Below are 21,361 nucleotides of genomic sequence, written 5' to 3'. Positions count from 1 at the left end.
AAGACCTAAAGGGGGTTCAAGGCTACATCTCCCATTTCCCAGAGGAGTGTTCTTATTCCCTGAATACAAAGCATGTGGGAACTCCCCCCCCCAAACTTCTGCTGAAGCCAAGTATGGGGGGAGAGAGTTGTTAGGCTAGGGAGAAAACATAACTTTAGCCTGTGGTGAGGGCATTTTTCTTTTCTGGTCACCATACCCAGGACTTAGTAAAGTGGCAGTTTGAATGGGAGGAGTGGGAAGTGCTTCTACCTGAGAACAACCTGTAACCCAGCTGCAAGGATACGTACCACAGGAAGTTATGGCACAATCCTGGGCCAATGGGGAGGGAGGCGAGTCCCCTCAGGTTGAGAAGAGCATATAATCCAGGTCTTTTCCATTAGGTTCTACTTGTCAAGCTACCGAAACAGAGAAACATAGCACTTCTTCCTCCAATCATATTTTTAAAGACTTACCCTGATCCTTTTTAAATAAGTGTGCATAAGAGGTTCCTAAGTCCAGGAGAGAGGTCTGGGGGCTGGTCTGACAGGTATCTTCTGCAGCCCAAAACTCAGTGTTTAAATCTTTGAGATGGAATTTAAGATATGCTTTTCACATCAGCATTCCTCCTTGGAAAGCTTAATGGCTTTCTCATGAGCCTGCTGGAGTTTATAGACCAAAATGGTATGAATAGGACAACCTAAGTGACTAAATCAAGGTTGTGGATTCCACTTCGTTGCCAAGCAGCTCTGCTACTTCAGTGCCACGGTTCTCCTTTTTTATGCTACCTGCCTTTAAGCAGTCAATTTCTCTAAGCTCAAACTTCCCCTAGTCATTTTTAGTGAAGCTTCCTTTTCCCATGAAGTTTCAACAGGCCATTTTGGGTGACTTTTTTACATGGCTTCAAATATTCCTCTGATGGAGAAGATTAACAGCTCCATTTCTAACTTGTCACTGAATCCAATCCTGAACAGCCACCCTCTTCTTTTCACATCAAGTTGAACATCTCCCTTCCCAAAGCCTTTCACCTATTACTGACACTGTCGTCATCCTGCCAAAGGGTGATCTTTACTTCACTCCTACCTCATTTCTTCTGTCATCAACACTGTACTGAAATAAAAAATGTGAAGAAAAACCTTATTCTAAAAATCTTACTTTGTTACAGCATTTAAAAACCTCTGTTTAGGCCCTAATACTCTCCTCCCAATCTGATGTTTACAGCTGTCATTCATTTTCAGATTTCTAAAATCTGTGGCTGCTAAAAAAATCTTCATTGTTCCAACTACATACTTCAGGAGTTGCTTATTCCCCTTTTTCCACTTCCAGTCTTATAAATACATAACTCTAAGGGCTGAGTATGATTTCATTGTTTAGCTTTATCTTCTGCACTACTATTTTTTTAACTTATTTCCTCCACCATTCCATCATTCCCATTTCCCTTGCAATGTAACTTGCTTCGTTTTATCAACAGAATACTATTTTGATGCATTTCTGTTAACCAAGGGAATTGCTGCAGTTGAACCAATTTTCTCCTACATGAAAGGATTTCCAAGGTCAGTTAGCCAGCTTCCATGTTGTTTCTAATTCATGTCTACAGAACAAAAAGCTTTACAAACTGCTATTTAAAAAACAAAACAAAGCAAAGCAAAACACTGAACCTCGTATCAAATTAAACTGATTTAAGGTATGCCTGGGTATAGACTTAACTGAGCCAGTTTTAAACTAGCCATAAGTACTAATAGCTGTCAAGCTTTAAGCTATAATGGAGTACAGCTCAGTGTAAAACAGGCTACTACTAGTAGCAGAGAAAATTAGTTGATATGACTGAACTATGCCTTCAGCATAGAGGTCTTGTTACTACTATTTTTGAAGCTACTTGCTTAGTCTAACAATTAACTTGGAACTGTTTTAGCATTACTTGGCATATGGAAGGTCAGATGCATACAATTAATCTATACCCAATGCTATTAAACAAACTGAACAGTCAGGTTTAATGCTTAAATGACACAAAGTTCAGTGGTATTACAGTTGTCTGTCCACGCAATATATGTTTTATCAATTTCAAAGCAACTTCTTCAGTTGTAAACTTTGCAAAATAAACACCATGATTATCAAGATGCAGGATCTACAGCACCTAGCCAAAGGCACTGATGTCAAGTTTTACTTAGGATAAACAGAGCTGCTTGCTTTTCTAAACAGGATGAAGAAACATACCACTGAGTCTGTTAGGATGATTAGGACCCTGTTCTCTCTTATGGAAATGCTTTTTGCCTCTCCCCTACTTCCCAATTCCATGCCCACACAGGAGTGTACAAAGATCTCTCATAGCTTATGACACGCACCAACAAATAAAACTTTATTGAATGCAATATCAGGCACTCTGTTTCATTTCTAGGGAAGAGTATTTTCTAAAATGATGCCCTTTAATATTTCCTAAAAGCCATATTCTAGCTATAGAAAAATTCCCATGTCAGGAAATACCCAGTTTCAATTTATCTCGTTTCGTTAGGTAGGGCAGGATAAATTTAAGTCCTTCTAAGAGGATGATCATTTCTAGTAGACACCAGAATGAGACATATGCAACTCATTTTTGATTATTTCTACTCCAACAGTCTATACTTACCCATCTAGAATGAGGATGCTTTTTATTTAAAAAAATCTGTATAAAAAGTGGCATTTTCCTTATTCTTTCTTAGGTAAATGCAGCTGAAGGCAATTTTTCATTACCATTTTCCAAAATAATCATGCTGGCCATCTGCATATTTAATACTATTTCCACAGTTTATCAGGTCATAAAGCTTCAGTCCATTAACTTAAAGGTGTAGATATGACTGTCTTTTGGTTTGGAATGTAGATCATAAGTCCTCATGTCCAGGAGAAGGAGGTGTAGTCACTGCTCTCTCTTCTTCCTCTCCTGTGAAAGCAAGTACCTTAGTTAGAATTATTTGTTACAACCAGTACTCTGTGTTACTTCCTGACTCTGAGAACTCAATAAAGAAAAAATAACTTGGGTACTAAGAAATAAACAGTACTGAAAGATAAACTGGGGAACTGCCAGAAATATTCTCTCTTTGAAGTTTATGAACTGGGTAGAAGGCTATAAAACCTTTGCTATGTTAAGTTTTCCATTTCTTGTGTTCTTAATCTTTTTAAATACTTTTTAGTTATGGTAAATCAGCAAATACTCATCTTCAGGCTGCTGCTTTTCCCTCCCTTATCTTCCTCTTATCTCATTTCCTGTCTCTACATAGGTTTTCTCCTCTGAGTTTCATTCCCCCTAACAACTACAATTTCATCCTCCCGCCATCACTCATGTTCTAAAGGAACTAATGAGAACACACTCATAGTGGAAGCACTGCTATTTCCATTCTAAGTTCTTGTTTTCAATGCTTTATAGCTACTGAACTTTCCAATTTCCAAATGCATAAGCAGTGAGGCAAGATCCTTAGGAAAACAGCTTTTCAATGACTTAAAAAGCCTAAATTGAGTGGGGGGAGTATGACACTTCAAAATAGGGGTGCAGCAACAAAGATTTTTAGGGGCTGATACCAATGGCTGATTACTGACCAGCCATGTTGGCCAATACCGATCCGATTGCCAATATGCACCTGGCAGCTTGGAGAGCAGCATCCAGCTGGTAAGTCTGCTGGGGAGACGGTGCGGGGGAAGGAGATTGATATCCCCACCATGAAAAAGGTAGTGGGGCTGAGGCTGCGGCAGGTGCTACACAGCTGGGGAGCAGTGGGGCACAGCTTGTCTGGGCGGCACAAGGGGACAGCTCCCACCGCTGCACACCCCCCTGGGGATGCATGAGGAGCACAGGCCCCCTAGATCTGTGCACAGGGTGAAAGCAGGTTGTCACTGCGTGCTTGGGCATGCGCTGGGTTCTTGCTGGTGAGGGGGCTGGCCAGGGCTGTGCTTAAGGCGAGGGTGGTGCTAGGAGGGGAGCTACAGGGTAGGCTACAGCCACCCCAAAATTCACCGCAGACCCCCTTCCCAGCACCACTGCCACCTGCCCTGCCCACCCAACCTGAACACAGCCTCCACCCCAGACCCCAACATGGAAGAGGCTGGTGCAGCCCCAGCCCCAAGCATGCAACAGGCAGCCCGCCCTCGCCCTGCACGCAGATCCGGGGGACACATTCCTCCCCTGGGGATGTGCACAGTAGAAAGAGCCACCTCCCACCCAAGCCGCCCATGGCTCCAACCCACACCGTGCCCTGCAGCACCTACCTCTACCCCAGCCCCACTCTCTCCCTCACTATGGGGGCCTCAAATGCCCATCCCCTCCACCTCCACAGACCTACCACCCAGACGCTGGTCTCCAAGCTTCCAGACTACACTCCTGGCCTCGTGCATGTTGCAGCTACGCATATGCACACAGCATTTATTGGCAACATTATCGGCCACATCAGCCAAAAAAAGCCAATTACATAAATTTTTCTTTATTGGTGCCAGTACGATATAGACCGATGTACTGGTGCACCTCTACTTAACAAGCATGTTAAGAAATGCTTCTTTCAGCATTCTGGTGAAATCTAAGTTAATTCCATTACCTCACATTACAAAACATGCGCAGCACAGTTGCATTCTTTAAGGTTTACTCCAAAGCATGGGTAGATCTAGGATTTTGCAGGTGCCCTCCCTCATTATTCCCCACTGCCACTGTCTCAGGGGCAGAGTAAGCTCCAGAGCTGCTCCTGCCCTGTTCCAGCTGAGCTACAGAGAAAGATGGGCTCAGCCACAGCAGTAAATAGGTTCCTCCTCCCTGAACCTGCTCCCAGACTGGACAGGAACACCTAGGGGGACAGGGCAAGGAGGAGGAACCTGCCCACTGCTGCAGTCCCAGGATGAGCCCAGCTCCCCATGCAGCACAGCTGGATTGGGACAAGAGGAGCTCTAAAGCTTCTCCTACTCCTGATGCATCCGGAGATCACTGCAGTAGCAGGTGGGGGAGGAGGTTAATGAAAGGAGGGAACATACTACTGAGCCACGGGGAAGGTGAGCAAGGGGGAAAGGGGAATGTAGCAGCACCAGTGCATTTCTTCTAAAGACTACATAAATAATCAGTGTATACCTGCTTCTGTGGTAAAACTTACTGAAAGAGTGTAGCTCAAACCTGGGAAGGATGAAGGAGTTTAAAGATGCCTGTTGCAGAAAATCATTCCCACAGATTTAATGACAGAAGAGGCTACTGTATAGCGAAAGGGAGCTCATGCAAGCCATAATTTTTTACCTGATAATTCTGACTTCAAGCCTGAAAACTTGCAAGAACAGTAACACTTTTCCCTAAACTTTGCGATTCCATCTTAGACAGGTTTGCTGCATTAAAAGTTCAAGTGGGAAAGTCTCTTTCAAAGTGAATTCTATACGTTAGTTCCACGCTAATTTTAACCCTATTTCAAGGTTCAAAAGTACTTATTATTTTGGCTGATAAAAATAAATGAGCTCTTCAGAATAAGATACTTCTATTTGTAGGAGTTTCTCAGATTGTATATGTTCCCCACAACTCTCTCTCTGAAGAAATACACAGACTGAATTCCTTAAGTCTTCTATTGTAAGGAAAGGTAATTTGGTAAAAAAATATTTTCAACACTTCATGCTGTTCTTTGGCTCTTTTCTGAACTTCCATCAGTCTTTCAGAAAACTGGAAGAACTCTGGTTTGGATTTTCTGACCCCTTAACACTAGAGGCTCTTTCTTAAGCATCTCCAAGGTAGGATTAAGCCAAGTTAGTCTAAATTAGTTCACAAAAAGCATTTTTTTTAAATACACGAAAATTTCCAATTAAATATTTCAGGAATATATATGCATTCAAAATAAGATAGGAAGAAAAAAAAAACTTCAGACGGACTGAATTCAATCCTCGTGTTCATGAATTAAGATGAGGTTTAGTTGCAACTTCAGTCTTTTCCTACAGCTTCAAAATTATTAATAAAGCTCAGATTAATGAGTTTGCAGCCATCTAAAAAATACACGTTAAGTTTGTTTAGCTAAATTGGCTACATAGTCCACTGCCTTATGCACTGAACTGTGGTTGTGAGAATGTGCTTCTGATCAAAAATGGTACACTAACGGTGACAAATATATAAACACATACCTTAAAGGAACAATAAAAATGAATTAGTGCAAGACAAAAAGAAAGCAAATATTTTGGAAAAAGACGTTATCAAACTTGCTTCTTATCTATACTAATGCCTTTTGCACCAATCTGGAAGTGTAAAACAACCTTGACACACAAACCTTTTTAAAATGCCAGACTGGTGTAAAATTGCTTTTAAGAAGTGATACTGGATCAATGAAATAAATACAATGCATATGCATAGCGTGAAAGCTTCAAAAACAACCTTACATTTTCCATCTCCTGCCTGAGCATGGCCAAGTGAGCTAAACTAAAGTGGGTTTCAAACGAATTATGTAAGGTATATAAGGTTTATATATAAATAAAAAGCAGAATGTTTACTTTGGGCAGGAGAGTGGACAGGCCAAGAGAAGGTAGTCAAATAAAGTGCTCAGTCCAGAATGGGTCTGAACATTAGTGGTTCTATCTACTGGTCTGACTACTATGCTGAAGTTTAGGGTATAACCTATCAAAAAGGTAAGACAGCTGATGTAGTATGTTCATGTGTATGAGTGAATCATGGCAAGTGTAATTACAGCTTTCCTATACCCCATGGATTATTTATGCAATGTACTATTTATCTATGCCAAGGGTGCTCAACTTCCAGCCCAAATATTAGATCCATCCTGCAGAGCCATCTCGTCCAGCCCATGGCTCCCCAAAAGATCTGGAAAATTTCACAGCAAGGAAGCAAATGGCAGCTGCCAAATTTTTGGACTTGAGGGAAGCCCTATGGGCAAGATAATGTGGCCCATGCACCAGATCACAATGGTACACAGCCAGATTGGGATGACAGGTCACTTGGCCTGCAGACCATTCTTATGCTATTGGCTATCTCCGTGCAAGGCACATTGCAGACCAGGGAGAAGGCAGGTAGCACAGCAGTAGATAGGGCAAGAAGGAGAAAAAACAAGCCTGCCTGGAAAGTACAGCGTAAGAACCAAAAAGCAGAGCATCGGATTGAGCAGTGGACTCAGGGAGTCCGAGAGGCTTGTTTGTGGCACATCTGGCAAGAAGTCTGCCTTCCCCACTCCGCTGTTGTAGGTCATTGTTACTTATATCTGGGAGCAACTCTTCTTATTATAAGCTACTTAAACTAGGTGGACCAAACTCCTATGATTAGGGAATGATGGGTGGATACACATGGTTGACCTAGGAGTGCCCAGGTCCTTACAGGACACAACAGCCACGTCTACATAAGGTGTTGACTGGGCTGTAGCCCATGACTACTGAGCAGTGGTGCTGCATGGCAGAAAGCTGCGATGTGACACTACTGCACAAGTCTTGGGCTACTGCGCAGTCAGTGTTACAAAAAAGCCATTTGCTGATGTTACTGCACAGTAACTCCAAGTACTAAATGACTGTGCAGTAATGACTGAGCTCTCAGCATCTCAAAGACACAGCCAGTATCTACAAAAACTGTACGGTAGTTGCAACTTTTACTGTAATCTGTTAGACATCCCCACTGAAGTAGATCTAGAACACTTCATTTTGGGCACTGATTTAAGAAGCCTCTCACCTGCTTTTGTCTGAACACATGTTCCATCTTTTTCTTCAAAGCCTTCCGAGCATATACACTTGTAACTGCCTGAGGTATTAACGCAGTCTTCATTTTCTCTTACGCATACACTTTCGGCAAGATTACATTCATTCATATCTGAGGAAAAAGTGGTTTTAAAACATTATTTCAACCAGTGAAAACTTTGTACCCAGCCCTAAAAAAAACTTAATATAATTCAAGGAATTTCTAGCACATGAATAATTTATTGTTCCTTAATACTATGTCAGGGAGAAATGCTATCCCCCCCAATACTTGGCTTTGCTCAGGAACCTTTGGACTTAGGGGTCAAATTCAACCTTCACCTCATGGTGCTGGATTCCATGTTCCTTTACAGTCCATGGAATGTGGTATAAATTCACGATTTATTATCTCAACATACATCGACCTCCCATTTATGTCAATGAAAGAGCTGCATAGATAGCAAGATGATATTATGGGCTACGTAGTAAATTAAGCTTTTTTGGAATCTTATGGTGATATTCAGTTGCCAAGTACCTTCTTTAGGCCCCAATACACTTTAATTCCGTTCCTCACCACTTTCCATCTTCTCATTTTTTCCCCTAATAACTGTTATTTCCCCGAGGTCTCATTTCCAACAACTATCAACATTACATATGTTTTTGTATCGTTTATCACCACAAGTGGAATATTTTTTTTTTGTTGATACTGAAATCTTATTTAAGTTTGGAATGACACTCCAATGAGATTAACAGGAGATAAGGAATCCATGCAACACATTTAAGGTATCTGTCAGATCCCAATGTGAATCAAGTCTAAAAAGTGGAGCTAAGATTCTTCATGATAAAAATGTTATTCAGGACACAAATCATTAGGGAATGTTTGAATCCTGTGACTATAGTTTTTCTGTCACTATTTTCCAAGCACTTAAATGTAATTGTTCCTGGTACGAGTTAAACAATGCTTTGCTCCTTTTGTAGCAGTGCCGAGCCTTTAGGCCTTTAACAATTTATACAGTGTTTATTAGAAAGGTTTTTTATTGCTACTCGAAACAAAAGGAATACTCTAAAACTTTTATGAAATATTGTGTGTTCAAGATTTGAAGCAGACTAACATTATACTCAACACTTGGACCATAAGATACTGAAGCCACAAGTTTACTACAGTATACTAAGTATGACTTCAAATTCCAACCAACCTGTGCACTTTTCATCTTCCATTATGTATCCCGACATGCAGTCTTTACATTTGTCAGGGCCTTCGCCTGTGCAGCCTACACAGCTAACATCACATGCTAAAACAAAAACCATAAGTGAGTATTGGAACATAAACAAAAAACTGTAACCTGAACTAAGCTGACAAATCCATGTGCACAAGGAAGAAAGAATTTCAAGGCACAGAACTACTTTCATCCTGTTCATACTACCATAGTGTCTAGAGATCCTAGTCAGGATTGGAACTCCAATACATCTGGTGTTTTACCAGTAGAATAGTCTGTATCCAACTGAGCTTTCAATGGGCTTTTGTTGTGCATTTAAATTTATACCTTAAAATTCAGATTCCTCTGCTTAAGAACAATTAATTAAAATAGGAAGAAACTGTGTTGTGGAGATTACCGATTACTGAGCTAAAGAGCTTCAGCTATTTTGCAGAAAACTGGCTGAGGGTTTAACAAGGCAGCAATGTCAGTTTACATTGTTTTTGCTCTATTCACAAGAAAAAGTTGAAGTTTTCTCCCCACCCCTAACTATCCAAGTCAAAAACAAACAGAGAATTTTTCACCCTCAGAAATGTTTGTCCGAATTATGAGCAAGCAGCTAGCAGCAGCTAGTAATATTTCAGGGGTAACTATACTTACTACCACAAATACAAAAAACTGCAACATAAACAAAGTTCTGACTTATCACCTAGCCATGATATCTCACAAACTGCACTATACAACTACTATTGTGTATTCAGATTCTGAACAGCAAAAAATTCCAATAATTTGAAAAAGTACACTGGCTTATCTGAAGGTCCACGACACAAAATGTAATTATGAATAGAATGCAAAGAACTACACACTTTAGCAAATTCTCTTTTAACTTGCATTTAGGATGGAAAAAATATTTGTTAATATGGGTATTTTACAGCAACTTTCATTCTTATCTAGCAAAAGAAAATAAGAGCATTTGCTCCTTTATACATAGAAGTAATTCCATATATTGGCCAAACATATTGAGAAGGACACCTTTGCATGAGAAAGATCCATCTGTGTTTAAACAGTATTGGTCATCTTTGCAAGGAGAAGCTTCTGCAGCACACTCATCCACATCTGAAACAAAGAGGTATAGGTCAGCTACAAGTGTGAAATTTATTTAAAAGCAAAAATAATGTTCATCCACACAGGTTACAATAATTTCATACAGGCCATAATGTTCTATAATATAGTTGCCCATAAAGGTGTGGCAGCAGCTGAAATCATCAGCTGTCCTAATGGGGCCATATGATTTTTCTTATGATGCAATTTGAGCAATATTTCTCCCCATCAAATATGGGAAAGGCCATTTGATGTATCGATCTGATTGGCAATCCAATCCAACCTGCTTAGTATTGCCAAAGGGCGTTACATTTTCTTTTTATGGATTTAATTTTTTTTTAATTAATTACGTAAGGCTGAAAAAAAAATCAGGACGTAATCAAGAACTTGTCGCCACCTACCAAGTACAGACAACTATTAATACTGCAGCAGTAATAACAGAAAATCCTGATACTAAGAGTTAAGTGCTCAATATTTTGTATTTCAGTGACCCTTGAGATGCTTATAAAAAGAGATTTTTGTCTGTCTTTCTAAGAAATTAAGCATTTAAAAAGTACTGTGTGATAATTTGCATCCAACAATAAGGAAAAAAAAAGTATAGCTGGCTTCTATACAAGATCCTCAAAGAAATATACCGCCAAAATATATCCGGTAAACTGTAAAGTAGTATGGGAAAGCTTCTCATTTTTCTGCACAAGAAATAATCAAATCTAAACAACTTCTCACACACTAATGCCACATAAGGTATTTTAACTAAAATTTAAACATGTATCATTCAATTAAGTTATACATGTCACTGCAGATAGTCTAGAGATAACAAGCTAATTGCTTGCGGTACTTTAAGAGTTGTTAAATAAAGTGAGAAATCCTATGTTAACATGCATATTAGAAGTTAAGAATCAAGAAATATGATGTACAGGACGCACCTAACCAGATTCCCAGAAAAGTAGCATAGGACAGGGGTAGGCAACTACCAGCATGGTTGCCAGTGTGGCACATAAAGGCATTTTGTTTGGCATGCGTGCCTCAAGGCAGACAGCAGGGAAGGGGCCAGGGCTGCACTGCCACAATAAGGATTGGGCCCCTTGCGGCTGCCCCCCACACCTGGCCCCAGTACACAAAGATCTCACAAGTCGAGGTTGAGGGAGTTTTTGGCATTCTGCCCAAAAACGTTGCCCACCCCAGTATAGGGTGCCCTTATAGAAGAGTTTTAACTTGATGTGGCCTTATCTCATCATCGAGTTAGTACCAAAAAAACCCAAACAAACAAAAACTGTTTTCTTGGCCTTCATTTGGGTTAGGACTGACTTACCCACACAAGCTGCTTCTTCGTTCATGGTCCAACCCTCTTTACAGGCCTCGCAATCTTTGTTAGTTGAACCAGTGCAAGTTTTACAGGCAGCATGACAAGCTGTGGAGAGATTTTGAGCATGGTTAAAGTTAGATACAGCTGATGTATGTTAGTGTTTCAAACAACTTTTTCCTTCAAGAAATTATACCAGGTTTACCAGAAACTGCAACATGACACTTGCATTCTCTTTTTATTCTGCAGAAGTAGAAGGAAGTTTACCAATTTTATATAGAAGCCATTCCCTTCACTACCAAAGCACAGACACCTAAGGTGTGGAAAAGAACATCCACTTAAAAACAGCAACAGTAAAATAAAGCCACAGGTTTTTTACAAAAGATAGAAGTGTTTGTAGAGATAAGAGTGTGAATTCAGGTGAAACAAAAAACTAATGTAAGCAGAACAGTAAGCCACATTAGAAACTGGCAAGTACAGATGGGTTAGTGACATTCTGCTTGGAAAAGTGCCATGTGATTCTGATAACTGAAAGCCATCAGGAAAAATTTAATCTGGAAAAAGACAGTTCTTTGGTCAATTCCACTGTGCTGTGGCATCTGTCAAACACTAACTCAGCATCTCTACTAAGTGAGTCAACAAACCTACTTTATTTTGTACCTATTTAGGAGACCATAGTTTGAGGTAACATTGATATCAAGGCATGGCAAAACATGCTATAAATCCAAGATTAAGATGTGGTTCTTTTGGATATGTTTGTTTACATCATAACGTCAAGCAAGTCGCCTGGAAACACTGCTACATAATTACATTATAAAATAATGTAGTTAACATTGGGACGCATCTACACGAGGCACATTACTGAGCATTAGCTTAATTTAATGCACGTTGCAGGCGGGTGTCTACATATCTATGCCCTTAACGAGCATTAAAAGTGGCAAAATTAGGCCTAAATTTGATACCTGCAAATGTAGGTATCAAATCTGGCGTGATTAGTTAAAGTGCATTAACGCACATGTAGAAGTGACCTAGCACTTGTCACAACCCAAAGGTGTGATTTTTTGTTTGTGTGTGTGTTTCGGCACCGCTAAATCATTTCCTGCCAATTTGTCGCTTTCTTTGCACGGTAGAGTTCTCTGCTGCAAGAGAGAACTTTGGTGCAACAGGGGATTTCCTGGCAGATTATAGCTTCTTTGCAGTGTGCATCTCTTTTGCATCGTAGTGATGTACGCTGTAAAGAAGTTCCCGCCATTTGTATTAGGATTCACGCTACGTTATTGGCCAATTCCTAATGTAGGCACACGTGGCGGCTAGCGATTGGCTTGCTAGCCATACAAAAGGCTTGGGTAGTTTCCGCCCAAGTCGGAGGAGGGAGGACGAGAGAGATTCTGTGTGAAGATCTCCAAGCGCTGCGGACCCTCGCGGACCCAACGCGCCTCCCCTAAGCAGGCAATAGAGGCAATGGAACCGAGCCTATGGAGCTTTCGCTTCTCGCCTCTCCCCGTCGCCAAGCGCAATCCTAGATGTATCCCTTTCCTGTAACTTTGGACCCGCGGAGCCTAAGTAACTCCGGGGAAACTTTTCGAACCTAACCGAACCCAATTTTCGAACCCATGGAGTCTTAACAGCTCTGGGGGACCTGGGAACCGAACCGGACCCGCGGCGCCTGAACAACTCCGTGGGAGCAATCGATTTGTCGTGTTCCTCTAGTGAGGATCCAAGAGGGAGCTGTGCCTGGAAACCTATCCAGCCTACACCAATACCATCTTTGGGTGTAAGTAAACAATCTTTTCAATCAACCACTATGCCTCCGTAGCTAATTCTAACTCTCATGCACTAAACCGCCCCGCAGTTCTCTCCAGCCCCGCGTGCCCGGGCTGCCGGCCACAGCCCGCGTGCAACGAAGACGGGCCCGGCTCGCCCCCGGCTCACACATGGCGACGGGAATGAGATCGGAATCGCCACCGCACATGGTGACAAAGGTGGGATCGGGGCCTGGCCCGCACAGCACTAACTTTAGTGCTGGGTCTGCCCAGCCACTAGGTGCACATGGCAGGACTGCAGGGATGTGGCACTAACCTTAGTACCAAGTCCCTGCATATGTAGACACCTGCCAAAAATTGCTTAATGCACATGAAATTTAGTCATGTGTACATGCATGTGTACACATGGCCATTAAGTAACATTTTCATTAAATGCAATACTCAGGCTTTTTATCTCCTACATAAGTTTGCTTTGGGCTGAATTGCAAATTAAAAAGCTGGATATAACAGTATTTTAATTTGTAAAATTTAAAGAGCCAAAATACATTTTATTAGACTAACAGAACGCAACTTCACAACTTAACTTAATTTTAAAAGAAAACTGCATTATATATCAGATGCAACCAAAGTTAAAGTTCATTTTTGGCTAAAATATCCAAGAAATAAGGTAAGGCAAAAATGAAACAGCCTACTACATGGGAAACGGCTCAAGATTTCTTGAATCTCATCACGTATTAATACTTCATGTTGAACACGAATAAAAAAAGGACAGTTCAGAAGAGCATGCCATATCCTCAGAGACTGCACCACCACAAGAGAAGCAGTCTGAATGACTGTTATGCCCAGCTGTTAAGACAAGTCATCATTCCCATCTCTTTCATTTCTTGAAGCTCTTAATAAATTTTTTATACTTTGTTTTAGAAACCTGTAAGTTATTCAATAGTTAATATGAAAGAAATACAAAGATACAAGCACATCAAACTTAGTTACCTGTACAAACAGAATGCGTTTCATTTTTCAGAGTATTGTAATAACCATCAGAGCAGTCTAGACAGAAGTCTCCTGCATACTCCTTGTTACAACTACATGTTCCATCCCCACTTCTAGTGCCATCTCCATCACACTGGCCATTTCCATGGCAAGGCCTTTCTGACCCACCGCGACAAGCTAAAAAAAGGCAAAGATAATTTAGAATGATTTAGTGAGGGGAAGGGGGGGAACAGAATGGGGAACCCCTTGAAATTTAGCCATGTTTAAAATGAGTAATATTTTCTACTTTTTTTTCCACTTACCTCCTCCCTCCAACTGTTACCCCACTGCACTCTCCAAGTGAAAACTCCAAACGTTTAAAGGTGATTTTGTGGCTATGTAACTAGTACCAGTATGAAATGACTAGCGCTGCGTTATCTGATAACTGGAGTTCTGAAGGAGCAAATTTTGGTTCCTAAAAGAATTGCTTGTTCAGGAAAGCAAATTAATTTCCCAGCTGGAATTCTTTCAACCAGGGTTCACCTATTTAGCAACTTGCATAACATTAGAAGATAAACGAAATACTACAAATGAACATATTGCAAACTGCAGACAGACAATTATTTTAAAGGACAAGTCAATTCTGTAGTTAGATTTCTACTCTGACACCCCTTTATAGGGTCTCCCTGGCCTATCATTTAATAAAAGGGGGCAGAGGTATTGCTCTTTATGCAGAATCACTTGATTTGACCCATTCTTTTCATAACCCACCTTCTTAATGAATCAGCTACCAGACATGCTTCCTCCAGCACTCTCTACCTGCCCCCACTCCGTTCTCTGTGATCCTCGACTATGGGTTTGTTTGCTTCTTCGCCCTTTAGACTCCAGGCTGCTGTTCTACTGTCGGCTCAACTGCTGCCCTTCCCCCTCCCCCTCCCCCCACCTCATTAACTGCTACCACACACAAACACTTCTGGGTAGTTCTGGTACTCGTAATGTATCTGGTAAGTACAGATACTGGGGCCTTTACTATTCTTCTTTGCCTAATCCCCCACCCCAAGTTACTGCTGCTCCTGCTTATCTCTTTGGATATGGACTTCACCAGCTTCACCAGTTAGGAGACACCAGCAATATTCAATTTAGTAAAACAGTTCAGGAAGGCCAGACCAAGAAAATGGGACAAAACTGAGTTAACAGCCCCACAATTAAAAACACTACATACTGTTAAACTTAAGAAAACTTAAGAGAACATACCAAGGCAGTCTGGTCCATAGGTTCCAGTAGGGCAGCAAACTTCAATAGTTTCTATACAAAACCACTTAAATAAGTCAGGATACTTCTTCTTTCTGTATAATAAAGATATTACATTTCTTCATTATAGGAATCATTACTTAATTCACCAGATCTCAATTTACAAAATATGCAGGGTCACATAAAACTTTAATCATTTCAGCGAGTGAACTTTATCTTCCAGACTCCCATCTCTCCTTTCTACATCCAATAACAGCTTTGTGTAGTTCTAGAACCTGAAAAAAGTCAGGAGTGATTTAGAAGAAAGCTAGTATAATCATTATATCTTAATTACTTGGTGACTAGTTGCTGGATGCCAAAATTTGTTCCCTAATCCAGTTGTTAAATTAAGTTTTGGAGAATAATGTATTATTATTTACTTAATTTTTGTAGCTTATATTTAATATAAAGAAACAAGAAATAAGAAAGAGCCAGCTGGAGTGCTCCCTTGGTCTGTTTTCCTCTTAATATTATGGAATATAGTGTGGACAACAGCAAAAATTCACCCTAACTTTGTATATATATATATCAGTTTGACCTTCTTCATGTTTGCATGCCCAATACAGGTAAAAACAGCTATAAGAACATTAGATTTCCTTAAACGTTAAGTTACTGCAACCTCAGTACCTGAATTATATTAAAAAACCCCAAGAAGCCTACACAGATGCACTCCAATTCAACATTCATTTCCTTTCTGCTGTATTCATTAGTTTTGAGAGTAAAAACATACGAGAAACCAGACTGAAATTACAAAGCATGAGATTTTACTCTGTTGAACCAATACAAATAGAAGAGCAGGTTCAATAGCTAGCCCCAATATATACAGGTATGCATAAAAAAGGTTTAGGTATGACCAGTTTCAGTTTGAGGACTTGATTTTCCTACTGCAGGATACAAAGAATTCCCGGTCATTTTAGTGAACAGAAAACCTACTGAAACCTACAACAGTAATTGTATAATCATCCAGGAAGATCAGGGTCCTAGGCTATTATTTTTATAACAAGAATTTCTGCTTCACTTTCTCTCCATCTTGTTACAACTCCAAATTACTGCAGACTACTTAATCTTCCATATGGTTAATATCATTTTTTACGTTTTCAGAAAGAAAAAAGAAATCAAGAGAATATTATATATTGAAAAAAGTACTTGTGAAAAGGACTATAAAAATTATGTGCAGCGATGAACATTTGTCATAGTCTGGGGACTTGCCCATCAAACATGTAAAATTTACTATCCAAGAGGTCACATTTTCTCAGTGACAGACAGAATGTGCAGAGAAATAAGTTATGCTTTCTTATATGCATATGAGAACATATTTGTGCCACTGCTAGTTGTCCTCAGGCATGCCTCTGCATGTGTGTTCTGGCACACAGCAAATTGCCACGGGTGGGGTAGGAGAGGCTAGAGCCAGTACTTGGGCTTGCCATAGCGACCTTACCTGGGGTCCTGTGACAGAAGAAGCTGCAAGAGCTGCTCTAATTAAAGCACCCTCAGCGGTTCATGTATCAGCAAGCCCATGCTTAAAAATGGCAGCAGGGCGCTGTAACTAAATCTCATTCAATGAGCTTTAGTTAAAGTGCACCCGCCACTATTTTTAAGCGTGGGTTTGCTGATACACAAGATGCTAGTCTGCTGGAGCGTAGATAATTACCACACTCCATTACCACTCAATTAAATACACAAGCCTTGCTGCTCACATATAGGTGCCCTATGTATGTACTCCAGATACACCCCCCAAGGGATCCAGGTGCTAATTAGTTCCCCTACTGCCCCATGCATGACTGGAACTAAGTGTTCTTGTCATGAGTCCTGGGATGCTCCAAAAATGTATATGCAGCTGAGGCGCAGGGCAACCTGTTTACCTCATGGGAGGCAGCACCACACTAGTGACATGCAACAGGCTGAAAGAGAGGATGATGGAAGGCTTCTGGGGCCCCCACTTGGTGATGTTTGCCAGGAATTTAAGGCTGGTGAAGAAACGGTAATCACTGGAAATGGGAAGAAAGATGCAGCTCAGCTGTCCTCAGGGAAGAGGAAGTCGAAATGTATTCAATGTAGTAGGCTCACCATGACTTGAAAGAGTTGGCACTGAGGGGGATTGTGCTTAATGGGCACTGCCATATATCTTATTGAGATCGACTTCACTGGCCTGTCTTTGTGGTAGGTTCCCATCAGTACTTTGGGCACTGGGGGAGCGTGTCAGAGCTCGATACAGCCTCTCAGAGTACCATCCTGGTAATGCAGTACTTTGCTCCCTTCTAGGAGGAATTGGTTGTCTTTCTTTTTTTTTTTTTTTTTTTTTTTTTTTTGAAGGGCCACACAAAAGGGTTCCACCAGCATGTTTGCCAAATATGTTTTATAGTCATGTTCAGTGTTGGCTGTTTTTAAATCAACTTCATAGTTGGTTTCTACTGCTGAACACATGCTGCTTTTGGCAGCAGTTACATGATAAACAATGTATTTGATAAGGCTTCCTTGTATGTGATTATAAAGATGAGGGGCTTTTCCCCACATGCCAATTGGAGGGGGAACCTCATCTTGTATCTGAATAAAAATGATATTTTTTTTTTTCAGGGAAAAGTTTGATGTGGTGCCTTTAGGCATGAGGACTTTTCTTTTGCTACCATACCGTGCATCAGTTGGACACTATTTTCTACTGGCAGCAACATTTCATGAAGGTGTAAACACATACATAACTAGTACTTTTAAATCCTTTAGAACGAAGTATAATATGAAATACCCTCACAGTAACATCACTGTGACTCTAGGACATGGTTTTGAACCTCTAACTTATGGACACTTCTCTCAGCAAAACACAATATTGCACTGCCTACAAATATACCATATTTACTTACAACGCACCTTTTTTCTGAAAACTAGATGTTTGAAATTGAGGTGCGTCTTCAATGAGGGCCCAATTCTGCAGGAGCCATGCTGCCCAGCCTGTTTGAGCCAGACGGGGAGCCAGTGGCACCTGCTGAGTCAGCTGAAGGACTACCCAGGTAGGATAAAAGGACCTGGCACTTCTGCTCCATCAGGCCCTCAGCTGATTCAGCAGGTGCTGCTAGCTGAGCCCTGAACTGCTTGGCTCCACTTAACAAGCTGGGTAGATACTTGGCTTGCCAGGTGCTTCTAGTTGCCCACTCAGTTTGAAGAGGGGCCAGACCAGCTCGAACAGAACCTGCCCCTCAGCTGAGGGGACAGGTGTCAATGTCTGTGCCAAATAGCTTTCTTTTCTTCTTGAGCTGAACTGGGTTGGCAGGCACAGCAGCACTTGCCAGGTTAGCTGAGAGCTCAATCCTTCCAGAGCCAAAAAGCATATCTAGCCCCTCTACTCAAGCTAGGTGGGCACTCACTTGACACCACAGGTGATGCTGGCTAGCGTCAAGCCCACAGCTGACCTGGTACGCACTGCTGGGTGCAGACACAGCTCAGCTCAAGAAAAGGGGCCTGGCAGTTCAGTACAGCCAGCAACACCTGCCCTGTTCTACAGCTATAGGATGAAGAGAACAGCCACAGGTTTTTGCTTTCCCCTGCCCCCAGCTGAAGTGCAGCTTGCCTACATTTTCTCTGTGAAAACATTGTACTTAAAAGGAAAGGTCTGTTTTTGAAGGGTAGAATAAAGGAAAAGAGGTGTGCATCTCATTTAGGAGAGGGACACGTGATATTAAACACAGGTTGCGCGCTAAATTTGCATTTGGTTTTTCAAATAGCCGAAGTCAGCAGAAGCTTTGTTACCTACAGTTTGAACCACCATTTCTCTATATGTTCTTCATGCTCTTCTACCATGTTGTTGCATTCAAAGTTACTGCTGTCACACAGGTTTTCTATGATTTCTACAAGACGGATTTCACTAGAAATGAGGGGAGGGAAGGAAAGCCACAAGTTACTTTTAAAGAAAACATATGATTGCAAAGTATCTAGACATCGACCCCTAAAAGTTTGGTATGTTATCAGGTTTTTGTCTCATCTGGGCCAGTTCTGTGATAAAGGCAGTTTTATGGAATCACTTGTTAAAAAAGAATTAGCAGACATTGCACTGAATCAAAGTGCCAAATTACATAAAATCAATTTTTTTTTTTAATACAGATTTTTACAGGTTCTTCTAATAAAAGATACATAAGCCTATGTCGGGCAATACAAGTCCATCAACCTGCTAATAGCTCGCATCTCTAAGAGTTCTTCGTTTGCACTGCAGTACTCAAACTGAAATTCAATACCAGATATGCAAATTAGAAGAAAGACCAAAGTTGAAACTAGCAGATATCTGATGATACATATCGAGGAAATACATGTATGTTCTCAATTTTAGGGGGAAAAATAAGGAAAGTCTGTGTCTTTGGATAACTCTTCTCTGGAGGTCCCTTCCAGCTCTACTTCTCTATGATTCAATGAAACCTCCAGTATACGGAGTTTAAGGCTTCTCTGACAGTCTGGAGAGAAATCCATGAGATCAACTGACTAAAATGTATTCAGAGGGCTGAGGGTAGGTGTCTTATGTAGAGTTTGGACTATTGAGCATACAGGATGGTTTGGATAGGGATGATCCTGTCTCGGCGGGGGGGGCTAGATCCTTGTTTCTCAACCTGTGGGTCATGACCAAGAAGTGGGTTGCAAGACTACATGAAAGAGTTGCAAACAAACTTTAAAAATGGATTCTCCGTTGAAGGAGAAAAACATGGGCAATCCTGGCTTTTCCCTTGCAGGATGGCAGAGTTCCAGCCTGCGAGGGGCTGCTTCAAGAACCCCATGTCCCGCACAGCCCCCCCTACCCCACACACTAGGGCAGTGGGCAGCGGGTCAGGAGTGAGCAGCACTGGGTTGGGACTTGCTACTGATGTTTACAAATGTGTCTTGGCACAAAAGGCATTTTGATTGCCACTGCACTAGATGACCTCTGGAGGTTCCTTCCAGCCCCACACCTCCAAGTTTCTACAACTTAACAGCTGAGAATGTGGAGCTTCGCTTTCCATGATTGTCACTGCTAACCAAAATGCAGAGGCTAAATGCTGAGCTACAGCCTCCCTCACCAGCTGCAAGCCTGGGTGGGCATGAGCTGCGGGACAGGAAAAAAAATAAAGCAGCAATGAACACTCAGAAGTTCAAGGATGTGGCAGCTTTGCTCGTGAGCTTGGCTCTGGCACAGACCAGCCACGGAGCTGCAAGGCAGGTGCTGCCAGCTGCCCTTACCTGGATTCGTACTTGGAGAGCGCCCTCTCCTCCCATGCGGTATTGCCACCCCCAAAGTTCTTCCTGGCAGTGTCCACCAAGCCCTGTGGGGGGACAGGAAGGAAACCCCGCTTCAGGCGCAGCCCAGAACAGTGGCTCCTGCACCTACGGCCTCGATGGATGCTCCCCTCACCCACAGAGACGGGGGGAGGGGAGAGAGGGGAGCTGATGGGGCAGGGTGGCAGGAGGAGGGAGCAACAGGGATGATAGGGGGCAGAGTGACTAGGGGAGAGTGAAGAGGTCATAGGAGGGAATGGGGGGGGTAGGGGCCACTGGGGTAACAAGAGGAGAGCTCGTGGGGGGCAGATGAGGGTGACAAGGGCAGGATGATGGGGCTGGGGTGAACAAGGGGAAGGGGTGATGGGGGGGATGAGAAGGGGGATGATGCGGGTGACAGGGTGATGGGGACGAGAAGAGGAAGGGGATATTGGGGTGACGGGGGGGGGGTGATGGGGCAGGGAGAGGGGGTGACAGGCCCCCCTTGCCGCAGTCGGCCGCGGCGCCCGCACGCACCTGCTCGAACCTGTGGACGACGCCGCGGCAGGTGTCGCAGGCCAGGCGGAGCCGCGCGGCGCCGGGCGGCGGCAGGAGGAGCGCGACGCACATCAGCAGCAGGAGCGCGGCGGCCCCCATGACGCGGGGCGCCTCAGCCCCGCGCGCGCCCGCCAGCACCACCGGCAACTCCATCCCACAGCGCAGCGCCGTGCCGGCCCGCCGGCCCCATTCGGATTTCCGCGTCAGCCCCGCGCAGGCGCCAGCCGGCCGCGCCCATTGGCAGAGGCGCCGAGGCGCCGGGACGTGGTCCAATCCGAGCTCGCCACGCTAAGGGCCAATGGCAAGTCCACGTGTGTGCCGAGGGCGGAGATTGGCCGGAAGACCGGCCATCGTGAGTC

At 42.6% G+C, this 21,361-nt stretch overlaps 1 protein-coding gene across 1 annotated transcript; it reads right to left on the bottom strand.

Annotated features, from left to right (window-relative positions):
- Positions 1 to 2,305: 2,305 nt before the first annotated feature.
- Positions 2,306 to 21,199, bottom strand: CRELD2 (cysteine rich with EGF like domains 2). Its single transcript, XM_006267808.4, has 10 exons — positions 20,982 to 21,199; positions 20,430 to 20,512; positions 18,982 to 19,092; positions 15,204 to 15,295; positions 13,971 to 14,147; positions 11,227 to 11,325; positions 9,846 to 9,929; positions 8,814 to 8,909; positions 7,616 to 7,753; positions 2,306 to 2,890 (listed from the first exon to the last, which is right to left on the bottom strand). The coding sequence occupies exons 1-10, from the start codon at positions 21,153 to 21,155 to the stop codon at positions 2,832 to 2,834; spliced, it is 1,113 nt and encodes a 370-aa protein (XP_006267870.3). The 5' UTR covers positions 21,156 to 21,199; the 3' UTR covers positions 2,306 to 2,831.
- Between the last annotated feature and the right edge of the window lie 162 nt (positions 21,200 to 21,361).

The sequence above is a fragment of the Alligator mississippiensis genome, chromosome 4 (assembly GCF_030867095.1).
Source record: "Alligator mississippiensis isolate rAllMis1 chromosome 4, rAllMis1, whole genome shotgun sequence".
In the NCBI taxonomy this organism is placed as follows: domain Eukaryota; kingdom Metazoa; phylum Chordata; order Crocodylia; family Alligatoridae; genus Alligator; species Alligator mississippiensis.
The sequence above is the reverse complement of the archived record's forward strand: the minus strand, read 5'-3'. Positions and strand labels throughout refer to the sequence as shown.

Excerpts from the sequence above, each read along its gene's own strand:
- CRELD2 (XM_006267808.4), bottom strand. The coding sequence starts at position 21,155 with ATGGAGTTGCCGGTGGTGCTGGCGGGCGCGCGCGGGGCTGAGGCGCCC. Across the intron at positions 19,093-20,429 it reads CTCTCCAAGTACGAATCCAG|TGAAATCCGTCTTGTAGAAA; the intron begins GTAAGGGCAGCT and ends CCTCATTTCTAG. Across the intron at positions 15,296-18,981 it reads GAGAAATGGTGGTTCAAACT|AAAGAAGAAGTATCCTGACT; the intron begins GTAGGTAACAAA and ends TTTATTATACAG.